Source organism: Oncorhynchus kisutch, linkage group LG6, assembly GCF_002021735.2.
Source record: "Oncorhynchus kisutch isolate 150728-3 linkage group LG6, Okis_V2, whole genome shotgun sequence".
Taxonomy (NCBI): Eukaryota; Metazoa; Chordata; class Actinopteri; order Salmoniformes; family Salmonidae; genus Oncorhynchus; species Oncorhynchus kisutch.
Window position 1 is genome coordinate 26,836,208 of NC_034179.2, and position 20,337 is coordinate 26,856,544.

General features: G+C 40.9%; 1 protein-coding gene across 3 annotated transcripts in view; it reads right to left on the reverse strand.

Annotated features, from left to right (window-relative positions):
• Positions 1-20,337, reverse strand: part of LOC109892093 (ectodysplasin-A) — a 67,534-nt gene that overhangs the window by 9,024 nt on the left and 38,173 nt on the right. For all 3 annotated transcript variants that reach the window (XM_020484514.2, XM_020484513.2, XM_020484512.2), the window contains exon 2: positions 14,144-14,252. In XM_020484514.2, the coding sequence (XP_020340103.1) occupies positions 14,144-14,252 (109 nt within the window). The remainder of the gene's footprint in view (positions 1-14,143; positions 14,253-20,337) is intronic.

The window sequence follows — 20,337 nt, forward strand, 5'->3', positions numbered from 1 at the left end:
GAAAAATGTCAATTCATTATAATACACATAATATTTCACATTTCCTGTTGCTGCAGGATAATTTTTCTGCTGTAGCAATCTGGCTCAAATTAAGATCTCTCATCTGTAATAGATCAAAATGCCTTCAGCAAACTCTCTGCATACAGATAGTTTGGAAAACAAACCCCATGTCGCTTAATCATCAATCAGATATAAGATTCAAAAGATTAGAAAAGAATAAGACTTATTTGTACTTTGTATTTTTATATAATTACCAAAGCATCCATGTCCATATGTTAAAAATAACAAAATTATTGATCTTTCCACTGAGGAATTCTGTGTATTTACACATTGTAATGTGTGTATAATATATGAGTTAACACTCCTTTGCTCTGTTTGGATGAAACATGCAGTGGTTGGAGAGTGAGACAGAATCATTGAAGTCTCCATTTCTGACTTAACCGAATAAACACTTGTCTAAGATAGTTATGATGACATTGCGCCTTGAACAAATCCAGTTTGACAAGAGATTTGTACAGATATAACAAACATTTAAACACACTCTCCCTTCCATCCCAAGTGTGTCTGCTTACGCTCATGGCCGTACTGTATCAGTCAACATGGACAGCTTTGTTACCAGTAGATAGATAGTTACGGTAATGTATAAGCCCTTCTACTCTGCAGCCATAAGTATGTTTTATGTTCAGGTTGTCAGTCACAAAATGTTGGCACCAAAGGGCAGCATGTCCACAGCCTTGGACACACCCTGCCTGCCTTGACAATAGACGAGAGGTACATGTTGATGGGGAAACCGTGGTCATTTCTCCATCATACATTTTCCCCAGCAACAAGCATAGTCTTGTTGAGTGAAAATAAGAACATGATGACAAAATATATATATATATATATATATATATATATATATATATATACAGTGGGGCAAAAATTTATTTAGTCAGCCACCAATTGTGCAAGTTCTCCCACTTAAAAAGATGAGAGAGGCCTGTAATTTTCATCATATGTACACTTCAACTATGACAGACAAAATGAGAAAAAAAATCCAGAAAATCACATTGTAGGATTTTTAATTAATTTATTTGCAAATTATGGTGGAAAATAAGTATTTGGTCACCTACAAACAAGCAAGATTTCTGGCTCTCACAGACCTGTAACTTCTTCTTTAAGAGGCTCCTCTGTCCTCCACTCATTACCTGTATTAATGGCACCTGTTTGAACTTGTTATCAGTATAAAAGACACCTGTCCACAACCTCAAACAGTCACACTCCAAACTCCACTATGGCTAAGACCAAAGAGCTGTCAAAGGACACCAGAAACAAAATTGTAGACCTGCACCAGGCTGGAAAGACTGAATCTGCAATAGGTAAGCAGCTTGGTTTGAAGAAATCGACTGTGGGAGCAATTATTAGGAAATGGAAGACATACAAGACCACTGATAATCTCCCTCGATCTGGGGCTCCACACAAGAGAGTTGAAAGTCCATGTTGCCCAGCAACAGCCCCAAAACATCACTGCTCTAGAGGAGATCTGCATGGAGGAATGGGCCAAAATACCAGCAACAGTGTGTAAAAACCTTGTGAAGACTTACAGAAAACATTTGACCTCTGTCATTGCCAACAGAGGGTATATAACAAAGTATTGAGATAAACTTTTGTTATTGACCAAATACTTATTTTCCACCATAATTTGTAAATAAATTCATTAAAAATCTTCTCATTTTGTCTGTCATAGTTGAAGTGTACCTATGATCAAAATTACAGGCCTCTCTCATCTTTTTAAGTGGGAGAACTTGCACAATTGGTGGCTGTCTAAATACTTTTTTTGCCCCACTGTATATATATATATATATATATATATATATATATATATATATATATATATATATATATATATATTATTGTCACATACACATATAGATTTATACAGGGTCAGCCATAGTAGCACTGCACCCCTTAAGCAAATTAGGGTTAAATGCCTTGCTCAAGGGTACATTAACAGAGTTTTCACCTTGTCGGCTCCTGTTTTCAAACCAGTGACCTTTCGGTTACTGGCCCAATGCTCTAACCACTCATTCCAACTAGCAAGGTCAAGTCCTCCTCCCACCCAGGTCCTGGCCCAGATGAGCTCCATTACACACACACACACACACACACACACACACACACACACACACACACACACACACACACACACACACACACACACACACACACACACACACACACACACACACACACACACACACACACACACACACAATGCACACTCAGCTGTTTTTACAAGAGGTGTCCCCACTTAGGCACATGGCTCAGCACAGCCTCCAGAGGTGCACCAGGAATTTAATGGTTGGGGATATGGTTAATAAATACTGGTAAATGTTTTATGGAGAGGCAGGGGAACAGAACAACAACAAGAGAGAACAAGGCTGTCCCCAGTGTGACACAGCTCTAACAGCCGTACACTCATGATAATTGATTTCTGAAAATAATCCCCCATATTCCATCTATAAACAGATTGTGACAAAAAAAAGTGGTACAATGCTTTAATGAATGGAACAAATTAGCATCAAAGAGGACCGACATTGAAAACACATTTTCACAACACGTACTACAAAAACACATCTGCTGTGAAATGGCTTGCAAAGGCAAACTGCATATTTATGAAGGCAAAGTGCATCTGACATGAAAGAGAAATTATTATTTTGGCAAATGCTTCAGTACCAGCTCCTTTGGCTTGATAGTGCAGAGGGCTCTTTTAAGTCCTCTCCCAGGGCCAGCTGATATACTTCCATCATTAACACATCCAGTCATGGCTCAACAGCTGAGGACTCTGTTGTATCCCACACTTTAGTGTTAACTGTTAACAGTCAAAAGATTACAGATGGTCCCTCGGTCGGTCTACCATTTGGAATCAATACAAAACATTTGCACTGGGGTAACCTCTGTTATTTTGGATACATGTGACAAACACTGTTCTACATAGCACTGTGCACAGTCTGGCACATGTCAGACATCAAGTCATACTGCCGAAAGCATACTTAGCTATGATGTTTGTTAGCATGTGTTAAACAAACAAATTGCAATACATTCAATTATAGATACATACCAGTCTCTCTGTCATTCAATCACTTTGTCATTAGTGAATTGAAATCTAGCAGTGAGGGAACAGAATCCAGATATTATGGCGATCAAACGGAGAACATAGAGGGAGTCAATGTGTGAAAACACTCAGTGTGTCAAACACTTTGGGTTGGGAGTGTTCATTCCTGCTCAAAGCCACTTCTGCAAAATAGCCTGATTAAAAACAAGGATACTTAATCTCTTGCATTGGCTAGAACTTTGAGAAAATATTTCTGCTTTGTTTCTTCTGTACTAACTGAAAGTACATACATGTACTACCACATGGCAACATGCCTATTCCCCCCAAAAATCTAATAAAAAAGGCACAACGCAAACCTAAAATATCTGACTGTCAAGAAGCCCTCACCAGTTGTCCAAATGGAACAGGATCTGCTTTGTGTAACCTCATACTGCATCGGTCCTGCACAGTGCAGCTCTAACCCCTGAGCGCAGTCTGTGATTCATGGCAGGGGATTATAATACATGGTCTTTTTTTCTTTTAATCAAAATAAAAGGACAGACCTGCCAAGAAGCAGGTGGGGGAAATTGTTAACATGCATTCCTTAAGCCTGAGAATGTCGCTATTTGCTTTAAAGCTCAGCCTTAATTGAATAAGCTTGTAATGTCGAGGTAAACTCACATATCCATTTGCTAATTCAACCATACTCAGCTTGTTCGATAACATCATTTGTCTTTTTAGCTAATTTGGAAAGACCTTTAGACCGGGGCTGCTTGGTCTTTAAAAGTAATGGACAAGAAATGTTTAAATCAAATTGAATTATAAAAACAAACAGCTGTTATTCTAGAAAATGAGTAAGCCAATGGTCACATCTGAAAATGTGCTCTCCTCTCTCCTGCTCTACTTGAAGGGGAAAAACATCATTATATAATCCAGTGAGCTGGTGCTCCCAGTCCTGCCAAAGGCCTTGTCATGTTATGCTGTCTGAGAAGAGGAGTGGCCCAGGGGAACCTAACACAAGCAGAGAGAGGATGGGTGGGGGTAACAAGAAGATGAGCCAATTGGCCAATCTGTCGTCTCTCTGGCTAATTTGATTTAAAAAGAGTGAAGTTAGCCAGCAGCTTCATTGTTGCAATTTGAACAAGTCTCACAGTAGGAGGCCGGATCAGTTGCGACCCATTAACAAGCAGTATTGAAATGACACTGCCTTAGTTCCTTGAATACTTTTAAAGATATGTCTTTGTAATTGACCTTTGTGGATTTGTGAGGTACGATATGTACTCCGCACATGATATATTGTATGTGCAGCAGTCTTATGGCTTGGGAGTAGAAGCTGTTAAGGAGCCTTTTGGACCTAGACTTAGTGCTCCGGTACTGCTTGACGTGCGGTAACAGAGCCAACAGTCTATGACTTTTGGGCCTATATCTGACACCGCCTAGTGTACTCCAGGCTGCATCACATCCGGCCATGATTGGAAGTCTCATAGGTCTGCGCACAATAGGCCCAGCGTCGCCCGGGGTAGGCCGTCATTGTAAATAAGAATTTGTTCTTAACTGGCTTGCCTAGTTAAATGAAGGTTCAATAAAATAAATAAAATATAGGTCTTGGATGGCAGGAAGCTTGACCCCAGTGATGTACTGGGCTGCATGCACTACCCCCTGTAGCGCATTATGGTCGGATGCCGAGCAATTGCCATACCAGGCGGTGATGCAACAGGTCAGGATGCTATGAGGATTAAGAGGATCTGGGCATCCATGCCAAATCTTTTCAGTCTCCTGAGGGGGAAAAGGCGTGCCCTCTTCACGACTTTGTTGGTGTTTTTGGACCATGATAGTTTGTTGGTGATGTGGACACCAAGGAACTTAAAACTCTCAACCCGCTCCACTACAGCCCAGTCGATGTGAATGGGGGCGTGTTCGGCCTTCATTTTCATGTAGTCCACGATCATCTCCTTTGTCTTGCTCAGGTTGAGGGAGAGGCTGTTGTCAGTCTCTGACCTCCCTATAGGCTGTCTCATCATTGTCAGGCCTACCACTGTTGTGTCGTCAGCTAACTTAATGATGATTTTGGAGTTGTGCTTGATTACACAGTAGTGGGTGAAAAGGGAGAAAGGAGGGGACTAAGCACGCACCCCTGAAGGGCCCCCGTGTTGAGGATCAGTGTGGCAGATGTGTTGTTGCCTACCATTACCACCTGGGGGCAGCCCGTCAGGAAGACCAGAATCCAGTTGCAGAGGGAGGTGTTTAGTCCCAGGGTCCTTAGCTTAATGTTGAGCTTTGTGGGCACTATGGTGTTGAATGCTGAGCTGTGGTCAATGAACAGCATTCTCACATAGGTGCTCCTTTTGTCCAGGTGGAAAAGGCCAGTGTGGAGTGCAATTGAGATTGCATCATCTGTGGATCTGTTGGGGCAGTATGCGAATTGGAGTGGGTCTAGGGTTTCCGCGAAGATGGTGTTGATTTGAGCCATGACCAACCTTTCAAAGCACTTCATGGCTACCAATGTGAGGGCTATGGGGCGGTAGTCATTTAGACAGGTTACATTCACTTTCTTGGGCACAGGGACTGTGGTGGTCTGCTTGAAACATGTAGGTATTACAGACTCGGTCAGGGAGAGGTTGAAAATGTCAGACACTTGCCAGTTGGTCCACCCATGCTCTGAGTACACGTCCTGGTAATCCGTCTGGCCCCGCAGCCTTGTGAATGTTGACCTCTTTAAAGGTCTTGCTCACATCAGCTACGGAGAGCGTGATCACACAGTCTTCCAGAACAGCTGGTGCTCTTGTGCATGATTCAGTATTGCTTGCCTCAAAGCGAGCATAAAGGCATTTAACCCGTCTGGTAGGCCTGCGTCACTGGGCAGCTCGCAGCTGGGTTTGCAAGCCCTGCCACATCCGATGAGCATCAAAGCCGGTGTAGTAGGATTCAATCTTAGTCCTGAACAGACGCTTTGCCTGTTTGATGCACTTATTGATGAAGCCGGTGACTGAGGTGGTATGCTCCTCAATGCCATTGGATGAATCCCGGAACATATTCTCATCTGTGCTAGCAAAACAGTCCTGTAGCGTTTCATCCGCGTCATCTGAACACTTCCGTATTGAGAGAGTCACTGATACTTCCTGCTTTAGATTTTACTTGTAAGGAGGAATCAGGAGGATAGAATTATGGTCAATTTAAAAAAAATAGAGGGCGAGAGAGAGCTTTGGACGTGTCTTTATGTGTCGATTAAAGGTGGTCTAGATTTTTTTCTCCTTTGGTTGCACATGTGACATGCTGGTAGAAATGAGGTAAAACAGATTTAAGTTTGCCTGCATTGAAGTCCCCGGCCACTATGAGTGCCACTTCTGGATGAACATTTTGTTGTTTGCTTATGGCCTTATACAGCTCGTTGAGTGCGGTCTTAGTGCCAGAGTCAGTTTGTTGTGGTAAATAGAAGGCTATGAAAAATATAGATGAAAACTCTTTTGGGAGATAGAGTACCTCATGATAAGCTGTAGACCACACTATCTCAGGTGAGCAATACCTCGAGACTACCTTAATAGGGCCCCTGAGTGGTTCAGCAGTCTAAGGCACTGCATCTCAATGCTAGAGGCGTCACTACAGATCCTGGTTCGATTCCAGGCTGTATCACAACCGGCCATGAATGGGAGTCCCATAGGGCGGCCCACAATTGGCCCAGCTTCGTCCAGGTTTGGGTTTGGCCAGGGTAAGCTGTCATTGTAAATAAGAATTTGTTCTTAACTGAATTCCCTAGTTAAATAAAGCGCACCAGCTGTTATTGACAAACAGACACACACCTCCACCCCTCGTTTTACCAGACGTAGCTGTTCTGTCCTGCCGATGCACGGAAAACCAAGCAAATGTATATTATCCATGTCGTCGTTCAGCCACGACTCGGTGAAACATAAGATACTACAGTTTTTAATGTCTCGTTGGTAGGATAGTCTTGAACTGAGCTCATCCAGTGATTGCACGTTGGCTAATAGAATGGACACTAGAGGCGGGTTACACACTCACTGACAAATTCTCACAAGGCACCCTGATCTCCGCCCCCTGTATTTCATTATTTTCTTCATGCTAATGAAAAGGATTTGGGTCTTGTCTGAGAGCAACATTGTATCCTTTGTGTCCATCTCATAAAAATAAAAAAAATAGTCCAGTTCGAGGTGAGTAATCTCTGTTCTGATATCCAGAAGCTCTTTTCGGTCATAAGAGACGGTAGCGTCAACATTATGTACAAAATAAATGAGACACAATGTGAAAAAACACACAAAATAGCACAATTGGTTAAAGAGCCCGTAAAACGGCAGCCATCCCCTCCGGTACCATTCTTCCATATAACAGTAGAACTATGACTGCACCAAAACAGACAAAGAATTATTTGACATAATAAGCCTCTGATTTAGTAAGGCTGCAGTCTTTCCCCTTAGATCCATGAAACTCTGTACCTGTCCGTGTTTAAAGATATTCCCTATAAAACTGACAAATCCATTTTGCGGTGAGACAGAGAAGAGGCATATCCGGTGTACGAAGCATATGTAGGGCTAACAAACTCTGAAGACTCACATATGTATGTATACATATGTCATTCTGATAGTCCCCATGCTGAGTGTTCCAGTTTACACTATGGCACACAGAGCATACAAGGACAAGGCTTTCATGACTCACTCTCACAATCCATTTCCAATGCAACCACAAACTCTACACTCCAGAAAGAATGAATAAATACCTTGGAATAAAAATTCTGTTCAACTGGATTAGATTCGAGTGTGAAGCAAAGACAGATGGGTTTTGCGGTGTGAACACATCTCTGTGAATAAATTCAGTGACACATGTAGGTGATAAGGAGGAGGAACTTCATGACAGGTGAACATAAAGCTCTTCCTTTCAACAGCAGCAGTCGTCTGTGTCAGGGCATGTCTCACAGCGATCCCACTTCTACCGGTTACAACACTGACCCCGTACTCTTTGACAGATGAAAATTCACAATCATTTTGTGCTTGTAAAGATTAACGCCACCCTCAATACATTGTTAAATCTCCCCAGGGAGGAAGTACAGAAGGAGTAGGTTCCCTCCCTTCCTCCTGCATTGTCTCCTAAACCCAAGGTGGTAGAGATCAAAACAGATAAGGTGTCACAGAAGGTTTGTTCACCACACAAGCGTATCGTCTGGTTCTAAGGCAGGCGGAAGTGCCCTAAGCCTGAGCAGTGTGATCATACACGAACCGTCTAGTGTATTTTCAAATATACATTTGCAGTTGCTGTTGCCCTCCATATTGCCTATTCTTGTCACATTCGTTTGGGGGCTCTTTTGGAGAGGCCTTTCCTTCCATATAGTACCTGTTCCCTTTCCAATACTTTTTCTTTGGATGTTTGTAGGGGAGTCACTCTTCAATGCTGATCTTGGGAATGCGTGTAGTTCAAAACAAGGCAGGCATTTCTGAGGCAGCCAAAGACCCGGTAATTTCTGGGCTCTGCCAACACCTCTCTTGCAATACTCTTTACTCTTTATCACCAGTGGAAACCTTTCCTGGCACCAATCTAACATACTACTTTCTAACTCCTAATATCCTATTCCCTAATTGTTCTTGGTGACTGACACCTCATCAGTGACCATCAGGGGAGATCCTCAGCATTAAAGGAAAGATTCACCCATTTTTATGTTATATAGACACTGAACAAAAATATAATCGCAGCATGCAAGAATGTCAAAGATATATGATCCCACAGGTGAAGAAGCTGGATGTGGAGGGCCTAGGCTGGTGTGGTTACACGTGGCCGAGGCCAGTTGGACGTACTGCCAAATTCTCTAAAACAACATTGGAGGCAGCTTATGGTAAGTTATCTGGAAACAGCTCTGGTGGACATTCCTGCAGTCAGCATGCCAATTGCATGCTCCCTCAAAACTTGCGACATCCGTGGCATTGTGTTGTGTGACAAAACTGCACATTTTAAAGTGGTGCACCGGTGTAATGATCATGCTGTTTAATCAGCTTCTTGATATGCCATACTATCAGTAATGTAAACAAATTTGTGCACACAATTTGAGAGAAATAAGCTTTTGGTGCCTATGGAACATTTGTGGGATTCTTTTATTTCAGCTCATGAAACATGGGACCTTTACATGTTGCATTTATATTTTTGTTCAGTGTAGTTTTTGTGCATCTCTTATATGCATATTTTATCTCAGAGATAAGAAAAAAAATACAGTAACATTCAAAATGGGTGAATCTTTCCTTTAAGCCAAAAGAGCAGCTCTCCAGCTGGGATCACAGCACCACTTCTTCCCTACAGTACCTCTCCAATGAAAACACTGGACCTGCACCATATTTACATGTAAATACATCCTCAGAGCAGAAAGCAGCAGCGTCCAAAACACATGTCAATCATCTCCTCAGCCTCCCCTGACTGGAGGTAATCTGAGGAAAGGAACAATGCCTCACCAGATCCTGATTCTGGCAGGATCATACCAACCTTATTGTGTGAAGCTGAAATATGTAGACTCACTTCAACTGATATCTAAGCAGCAGCAGTAGCCCACAATGGAAAGAGAGAGCGAGAGAGAGAGACTTAAACCCTCTAATGACAGAGCGCCCAAACAAATTACTGCATTGTAAATGTTCCAATGCAATGCATGTCAGGCTTTGAACTGAATACCACATCAAAAATCCAGTGCTCGCTCCTTTCAAACCAAGAAATCAGGAGAACAGCCGCAAAAATGTAATTACTTATATTCTGGTTTTATACCAACAACATAGAAGTGGGGAACAGCGTCTCCCTCCCAAAGTGCATAGATCCAGCCTCTGTAAATGCAACTAAATGGCCCGCCCAGTGAAGGAAAGGCGCCCTGTGTAATTTTTTAAACAGGAGAAACAGTGACATGAACTCTGAATGACCTAAAATGATAAACCCAATTGTGATGATCGTCCAAATAATCTCTTTCACAACCTAAAGACATGCCTTATATAAGTAACCAGACATTTGAAACACTTTAAGGGTTTATGAGAATGCACATTAATTTATTGAATGTAATATGTGTTTAGCCATGTCCTTCAGTACTGCCGATGTTCGCCTGTAATGAGAGAGAAATGCATGTTAGAGTTCACACCAACATTAATTTGGTTTTGGATGCGCCAACCATTTGTTTGTAGTGCTGTGTTACTCAGTCTTAGTATGCTTCAAGTGCACATGTATTGGTGATGTAATCGCTAGGTTAAAGGTAAAAAATGGTTTGCAAACATACCGGTAATCCTCGTTGAATGAAGAGGTGAATCCTTTGTTCCTGCTGCATCAGGAGGTGTGTCAAACACAGCTGTGTTCAGGAGCGCTACTTATCCTGTGTTACTGAGATCTGTAATGTGGTTGAATTCGAAGGGAGGACAAATGTTACCCTGCTTTATGCAGGGTCCTACACCATTGACTGAAGTGTGAATATATTTAGGAATATATTGATTATTGTCAGAATATGTTTATTGTTAATTCATGCCTGTATTTGAACATGCTTTCAACATGCTTTCGGGGCCAAGGCTTTCGACTCTGTCAATCACATCATCCTTATCGGCAAGACTCAACAGCCTTGGTTTCTCAAATGACTGCCTCGCCTGGTTCACCAACTACTTCGCAAACAGAGTTCAGTGTGTCAAATCGGAGAGCCTGTTGTCCGGATCTCTGGCAGTCTCTATTGGGGTACCACAGGGTTCAATTCTCAGGCCAACTCTTTTCTCTGCATATATCAACGATGTTGCTCTTGCTACGAGTGATTCCCTGATCCACCTCTACGCAGACGACACCATTCTGTATACATCTGGCTCTTCTTTGGACACTGTGCTAACTAACCTCCAAACAAGCTTCAACGCCATACTACACTCCTTCCGTGGCCTCCAACTGCTCTTAAATGCTAGTAAAACCAAACACATGCTTTTCAACCTTTTCGCTGCCCGCATCCTCCCGCCCGACTAGCATCACTACTCTGGACGGTTCTGACTTAGAATATGTGGACAACTACAAATACCTAGGTGTTTGGCTAGACTGTAAACTCTCCTTCCAGACTCATATTAAACATCTCCAATCAAAAATTAAATCTAGAATCGGCTTCCTATTTCGCAACAAAGCCTCCTTCACTCACGATGCCAAACATACCCTCGTAAAACTGACTATCCTACCGATCCTCAACTTTGGCGATGTAATTTACAAAATAGCTTCCAATACTCTACTCAGCAATCTGGATGCAGTCTATCACAGTGCCATCCGTTTTGTCACCAAAGCCCCTTATACCACCCACCACTGCGACCTGTATGCTACATATTCGTCGCCAGACCCACTGGCTCCAGGTCATCTATAAGTCTATACTAGGTAAAGCTCACTGGTCACGATAACAACACCCACCCGTAGCACGTGTTCCAGCAGGTATATCTCACTGGTCGTCCCCAAAGCCAACACCTCCTTTGGCCGCCTATCCTTCCAGTTCTCTGCTGCCAATGACTGGAATGAATTGCAAAAATCACTGAAGCTGGAGACTTATATTTCCCTCACTAACTTTAAACATCAGCTATCTGAGCAGCTAACCGATCGCTGCAGCTGTACATAGCCCATCTGTAAATAGCCCACCCAGTATACCTACCTCATCCCCATATTGTTTTTATTTACTTTTCTGCTCTTTTGCACACCAGTATTTCTACTTGCACATCATCATCTGCTCACCTAATTAGTTTAATTTGCTAAACTGTAATTACCTAGCTACTATGGCCTATTTATTGCCTTACCTCCTCAAGCTATTTGCATACACTGTATAAAGACTTTCTTTTTTTCTATTGTGTTATTGACTGTACGCTTGTTTATTCCATGTGTACCTCTGTGTTGTTGTTTGTGTCGCACTGCTTTGCTTTATCTTGGCCAGGTCGCAGTTGTAAATGGGAACTTGTTCTCAACTAGCTTACCTGGTTAAATAAAGGTTAAATATATTTTTTTTAAATGCTCATTGATGATTGGTTAATAATGGTTTGGTCCATATTGAAACTGATACTTGACGATTGGTTAATAATGGTACGGTCTATAGTGAAGGTTCCAGGTAGGCTATTTTAGCCTTGTAATTTCTGTCTAGGCCAGGCAAGGGACTGGTTGTGGATGGGTATTATTAAGGTCGGAGTTGTTTGAGTGCAACTGTTTTGGGAGTTATCCCCAGTTTATGTTCCTGTTGCAACTTCCATCTTTGTTACTTTCTTTTGTAAATAATTGTAAAGGTTTTGGTGGCTTATTTTCCTGTTTGCTAGTAAAAGCCTCACCCGGGAAAGAAAAGTAAAGAACTGCTGTTGCCTCCTCACTGTAAAAGTCTCTCACTCATCTTGGTATAGTAGGTATACTATTGAAATACATAAATTAAGCTATCAACTGTGTCAGAAATTCATAGGTTTCAGATTTTTTCCAAATGTTTTCAGGTTTTCACTCTCACCATTTAAAAAAATAGAAAAGCAACATAATTGGATATTCTAAGTCCAAATCAGGAAATTTAGATTTTTTTAGTGTAGTTACTCTTTAATTCAAGTGCACAGGCACTAGCACTGTTGTTGGTTAGTGGTGTTTCTGTATTGCACATGAGATGGAGTTTGCAAAACCAATGTCCACTGGATTGATGCAAATAATCAGGATATCATTCTGCCAGGTAGGCATAGGCTACTTTATAGCTAGTTAACATTTAATTGAGAAAGATTTTGGGAAAGCCTTTCCATCTAAGCTACCAGAAGACGATAGGCCGATCATTAGCATCACTATATTTGTCCTGTTCCTTAATTGTTTGAAACCTGGATGTTTTACTTCATATTATGAGGCATGTCTTACCTTTGTTCAAAGTAGCCACACCAAAAACTGAACATTGAAATAAATATTTTATAAACAGTTCCTCATATGCAGTCTCCTGTTCTCTTGGCTTTCAAATCAACTTTCTTTCAATGTCTAGGAGCTCAAAGTCATTATGCTAGTCATATGTGGCTTGTTCTATCATAATCAGTCACATTGACCCCTAAACACATTTGAAGTTATATACACTGTTGGAAAGAGGAGATTTTAAGCTTCAAAACAATGTATACTTTGAGTATTAACTGTTCCAATAGAGCACAGCATAGCTAGTTACAACGGAGGTCTCCCTTTATTTTGATTTATTTTACTAGGCAAGTCAGTTAAGAACAAATTCTTATTTTCAATGACGGCCTAGGAACAGTGGGTTAACTGTCTGTTCAGGGGCAGAACGACAGATTTGTACCTTGTCAGCTCGGGGAATTGAACTTGCAACCTTCCGGTTACTAGTCCCTGATTAACTATTTCAAGAAAACCACCCTCAAAGTTTGTAGAAGACTTATATTGTTATTTAACATAACTTGAAACTGGCTGGATACTAATTTAACAGTTTGACAAGAAAATATGCTAGCTAGCTGGTTAATATGATTCAAATGAGTTTGTGGGTATGCTAGCCAGCTAAACAGCTAGTTAGCTAGCTTGTCAGTAGACTAGACTGTTCGCTAGCCATTGACTCGTTTTGATAGATGGTTGTTCTTATCATGTGACATTTAAACGTGTACTTAATCTATGATTTAGGAAATTTAAATTAATTAGGTTGGCTAGAAAACATGTTCTAGTGAATTCTCTTTTAGGCCTACCACTGTGTGCACATTCCTTGCTGCTCTTAAAATGTGAAGAAATAATAGTTTATCAACATTTTAAGCTAAACATTATGATATATTTCATCAGCCTTATTAATTGATACGGCTTATAACTCCACTCCACTACTTTGATACGCATCAGTGGGGATTAAGAAGTGAATATATGCAATGTACACTTAAAAGAAACAGGGTTACGGTGTATACCTGCGTATAGTTTCCACTATACCACTGCCCACCATGAACCATACAGTATACTGGGTTCAGGCCTGCTCTATCCCTGCTGTCTTGAGTCTTTTACCTGGAGGTAAAACTTTGATGTATACCCATCCGTCCAGTCATTTAACAAATTAGAACATGAAAGTTTAAGGCATTCTCTGAATGTAATGAAATTGTTGTTCCAAGAAAGAATCCATACCTGAATCAATTCGTTTATTCTGCTGGCTCCTTTTGGTGCGATGGACAGCATTGTCTCTTTCTTCTTTGAGGTGAGAGCTTTCGTCACTGTTCCCCAGAGGCAACCTATTCTGTTGGTCAGTGAAGGATACAAGGAAAAGTGTTATAAAATTTAAATAGAACTGTTGTTTGCATTGGAGTCTTTATCATTTCAACTAGCAAGTCATGCGAACTTGCATAAAATACACGAAATGTGTTCATATTATCTCATAACATTCATGGAAATCACAGGCAATGTGTGCAAAAGAAGTAAAAGTTTATGTTCTTTCAAATTATATTTCAAATCAGGACGATTGAGATTTGTCGGTTTTTTTGGTGTTTGTTGACACAGGGTTGAATTACTTGGCTTTGTTCACTTTGAGTATTTATGAGACCTGCAATTATGGAACATAAATTAGACCAAACTGCAACGCGATAAGCAGAGTTCCTCTCCACAGATACTAAGAAGAGGGGATAGGAAGAATGGGAGAGGGAGAAAGTGTGCAAGAGATGAACATTTCAGATGCATGCCCAACTGCAGGGGAAACCATGTGAAAACATGATTCCATTGACGGAAGGCATTAGGCTTGGGTACAAGATGCAGAAAACCAAACCCAGGCAGTCTCTGTCTGTTGGATAGTAGACAATCCTATGTTGAGCTCATAACGCTGCCCTTGGCAGAGCAGGCCGCTCGTTGCCGAGGATCCTACTTGAGATGTGGTATTGATTACTCATTGAAAATAGCACATTTTATGACAATAGAAAGCAGCAGCCATCAATTCCAAAAGTTCACCAATAACCTTAGGGCAGGAAAATAAATGTTACTCTTGACTGGGTTTAAACATGGGTTGTCTGCATTCCACAGATTGTGTTAGCCTGCTTATATAAAGCCTGGGTGAACAGTTATAGGGAGTTTTGCCCCAATACATTACAGGACACTAATAGCTCATTTTCACTAGTTCCGTATTCCATAAACATGTCTTCAAACTACTGTTTCAAAAGCCCTACATTAATGAGTGACGCTGATTAAGGCAATAACGTACCTGTAAAATTATCGGAAAATGTGCAAGAGAGACTAGGGCTTGCCAAACGTGAACAATGAGCATTACCCATCCGTCACATGACTCCCAGCCAAAAGTTAAATTTTTATGGCCCCTCTGCATTCCTTTGGGGTGATAGTCCACTTCCACCAAGTATCATTAAAATCTTCAGAGGTGAGTCTCATATGCTGGTATAAGCGTGTCAGCGTTTATAGAGTATCTCAGTTCTATATGGATATTGCACTGATATCAGGGTACTTACTACCTACATGACATACTTTACTCTAAAACATTGGAGTTCAGGACAGGAATGTTACACGAGAACTGTAACCAATGGACTACATTCCTTGTACCTCAAATACAATGTAACAACAATAGATTTATTCAGCAGTACTGAGGATGTACGGTCATACTGTAGCTGAGTGATACCAACAACAGGCATGCTTCTGTGGATGCTTTGCTCGCTGCATGCCGGCTTAAAAATGCTAGAGTTTGTGCTTAACTCTGCACCTGGCCAACATTAAAACCGGGCAGGACAATAAAGGGTGAAAGCAGTGCTGGGAGTTTATTTTGTTTATCAGCGGGGCCTTTGATATCCCAGCCAGCCCGTAAAGGGAGAGGACAGCCAAAACTTTAGTTACCCTGACAGGCACTCATTATAGTCTGTAGAGCCTGAGACAAGACCTCTGAACCGCAGCTTTGTGTCAACTTGACTCTCACCAAGTACTTTTCCATTGAGGTATTATAACAACCAAATAGATGTAGTTTATACAGTATGCTGTTGCTCACCTTTATGATACAAATGCTATCTACATTAGTAAATGTGTACCTTACAATCTAACAAGAGGCTTCCGTCCAATTATTACAGAGGAGTACCAAAAACATGACAAGTATGGGATGACAAACACTATGATGTAATCTCATTTGATTCACCCCAACAGAAGATCACTGCATCCTGACAATTACTAAGCATGTCAATCAAATATATACTGAATGAAACAAGATATCTACAAACACAGCCTATAGCGAAAAAGAACACAATGTTGTTGGACAAAATAATAACAATTATTTTATCTTATTTTTCAATTATTGAACAACCAAACAATACAACATGGCAAGAGTAAGTACTACAAAAAAAGCTTATTCAGCCCTCCCCACCCCTCCCCCAAAATATATATTGTTTAAAAACAATGACAAATTATAAAAAAATAAAATAATAATAATAATACTAATAATGACTAAATAAGGCAAAAGACAAGAGAGACCAACACATATACAAAGCAATATAAACAGTACATTACGGAAAGACAATATTAACATCTACAAGCACATATCACCAACCCCAATGGAAGTATTTCCATATAGTCCAGGAAGGGTTGCCATACAAAGTAGTAGTTACATTTATTCCTTAAAGCATAGGTCATCTTCTTAATAGGAATACACTTATTCATTTCAGAGAGCCATCTTGGAATTTGGAGAAGGGGAATTTGATTTCCATGTCAATGCAACACATTTTCTTGCGATTTCTGTGGATTTGACATTGAAGTTATTCCTCAAACTCACATTTAAAGTTACCCAGAAGGCATATTTCAGGGTCAAGTGGGAAAGGGACCTCCATAATTATATAGTACACTGCCAAGTAGAATGCAAAAAAATGCCTTCTGTTGTTCCACATCTGAAACACATTTCTGATATTTCAGGGTTATATCTATGTAGCCTCTGAGGTGTCAGATAGAGTTGGTGGAGGAAAGTGTAATGTATAAGTCTGTATCTAGAGTTGATTGTCACTGACACACTATCTTGGCATAGGTCCGACCATAGGCCCTCATCAATTGTAATATTCAAATCAGATTCCCATTGCTCTCTTGACTTATGTACATCTGGTTTTGGTCATTGTTGCATTAGCAATGAGTACACTCTGGATATAAATCTATATGAGTCACAGTTATTATGGAGTACTTGTTCAATACTTGATAGATGTAGAAAAGTAATGTCTCTAAGACTGCTTCTGAGAAAGTTTCTTAACTGTAAATAACAAAATAAACTATTATTAGATAACTGGTATATATACTTTCAGCTCAAATGACATAAGCACCCCATCTACAGTGGGGGAAAAAAAGTATTTAGTCAGCCACCAATTGTGCAAGTTCTCCCACTTAAAAAGATGAGAGAGGCCTGTAATTTTCATCATAGGTACACTTCAACTATGACAGACAAAATGAGAGAAAAAAATCCAGAAAATCACATTGTAGGATTTTTAATGAATTTATTTGCAAATTATGGTGGAAAATAAGTATTTTTTTTGCCCCACTGTATATAACAATGTTCTAAATTATATAAGCACCCCATCTATATAACAATGTTCTAAATTATATAAGCACCCCATCTATATAACAATGTTCTAAATTATATAAGCACCCCATCTATATAACAATGTTCTAAATTATATAAGCACCCCATCTATATAACAATGTTCTAAATTATATAAGCACCCCATCTATATAACAATGTTCTAAATTATATAAGCACCCCATCTATATAACAATGTTCTAAATTATATAAGCACCCCATCTATATAACAATGTTCTAAATTATATAAGCACCCCATCTATATAACAATGTTCTAAATGCGTTATTCACTTCTGATGCCACTGTTGAATTGTTTTGCTATTCAAGATCATTGGCAGGAGTCTGTTTTGCCACAGAGGTGTTTTAGGTGACAAGTCTTGTTTCAGACCAAATAACTTACTAAATTGATGGTACAGCGATTGCTCATTTTTGTTGATATAGTCTTGGGGTTCCACTTGTAAAGAATATTACTCCCAACCTTTTCATTAAAAGGAAACGTTTCCAAGAAAGGGCTGGTTCAGTTTCAAATAATCTGATTACAAAAACAAAATACAACCACGTCCCGGATACTGATGTTATGCTTCCAGACAAACTAAACACCTTCTTTGCCTGCTTTGAGGATAATACAGTGCCACCGTCGCGGCTCGCTAACAAAGTCTGCGCCACCCCTCTCCTTCTCAGTGGCTGACGTGAGAAAAACTTTTAAACATGTTAACCCTTGCAAGGCTGCTGGCCCAGATGGCATCCCTAGCCGCGTCCTCAGAGCATGCGCAGACCAGCTGGCTTGTGTGTTTACAGACATATTTAATCGCTCCCTATCCCAGTCTGTTGTCACGAGATGCTTCAAGATGGCTAACATTGTTTCTGTACCCAAGAAGGCAAAGATAACTGAACTAAATGACTACTGCCCGTAAGCACTCACTTATGTCATCATGAAGTGCTTTGAGATGCCACCCTAGACCCACTTCAGTTTGCATTCCGCCCCAACAGGTCCACAGATGACGCAATCACCATTGCACTGCACCTATCCCATCTGGACAAAAATAATACCTATGGAAGAATGCTGTTCATTGACTACAGCTCAACATTCAACACCATAGTACCCTCCAAGCTCATCATCAAGCTGGAGGCCCTGGGTCTCAACCCCTCCCTGTGCAACTGGGTCCTGAACTTTTTGACAGGCCGCCCCCAGGTGGTGAAGGTAGGAAACAACATCTCCACTTCACTGACCCTCAACACTGGGGCCCCATAAGGGTGTGTGCTCAGCCCTCTCCTGTACCCCGTGTTCACCCACGACTGTGTGGCCATGCACAACTCCAACTCAATCATCAAGTTTGCAGATGACATAAGAGTAGTGGGCTTGATCACCAATAACGATGAGACACTCGGAGTGTGGTGTCAGGAAAATAACCTCTCACTCAACTTCAATAAAACAAAGGAGATGATCGTGGCCTTCAGGAAACAGCAGAGGGAGCCCCCCCTCTATCCACATCGAAGGGTCAGCAGTGGAGAAGGTGGAAAGTTTTAAGTTCCTCAGCGTACACATCACGGACAAACTGAAATGGTCCACCCACACAGACAGTGTGGTGAAGAAGGCCCAACAGCGCTTCTTCAACCTCAGGAGGCTGAAGAAATTTGGCTTGTCACCCAAAACCCAGAGAAAATTTTACAGATGCACAATTGAGTGCATCCTGTTGGGCTGTATCACAGCCTGGTACGGCAACTGCACCACCCTCAACCGCAAGGCTCTCCAGAGGGTGGTGCGGTCTTCACAACGCATCACCGGGGGCAAACTACCTGCCCTCCATGACACCTACAGCACCCGATGTCACAGGAACTACAAAAAGATCATCAAGGACAACAACCCCCCCAAGCCACTGCCTGTTCACACCGCTATCATCCAGAAGGCAAGTTCAGTACAGGTGCATCAAAGCTGGGACCGAGAGATTGACAAACAACTTCTATTTCAAGGCCATCAGACTGCTAAACTGCAATCACTAACTCAGAGAGGCTGCTGCCCACATTGAGACACGATCACTGGACACTTTAATAAATGGATCACGAGTCAGTTTAAACAATGCCACTTTAATAAGGTTTACATATCTTACATTACTCATATCACATGTATATACTGTATTTTATACCATCTACTGCACCTTGCCTATGCCGCTCGGCCATCGCTCATCCATATATTTATATGTACATATTCTCATTCACCCCTTTAGATTTGTGTGTATTAGGTAGTTGTTGGGGAATTGTTAGATTACTTGTGAGATTTATGTGTATTAGGTAGTTGTTGGGAATTGTTAGATTATTTGTTAGATATTACTGCACTGTTGGAACTAGAAGCACAAGCATTTCCCTACACTCGCTTTAACATCTGCTAACCATGTGTATGTGACCAATAATATTTGATTTGATTTGATTTTGCACTGCCCAGTAATACATATTGTTAGACAAGATTATTAATGAAAAGTAATTTGAGGTCTTAAAAACGATCACACAAGCATTGTATACATTGAAATTAGAGTAAAACTTCAACCTAAATAAATGGACTTAACTTGACTAATAGGTTGTTACATCAATCTAATTTCAACATAATCATCAGAACTATGTACTGTATACATTGAAATTGTGTTGAAAATTCCACATATTATTATACTTATTTTGATCATCCTATACTCATTGGTGTTAATTAGGTACACCCATGTACCGGGTCAGACCCCTCTTTGCCTCCAGAACAGCCTGAGTTCTTTGGGGCATGGATTCTACAAGGTGTGGTATTCAA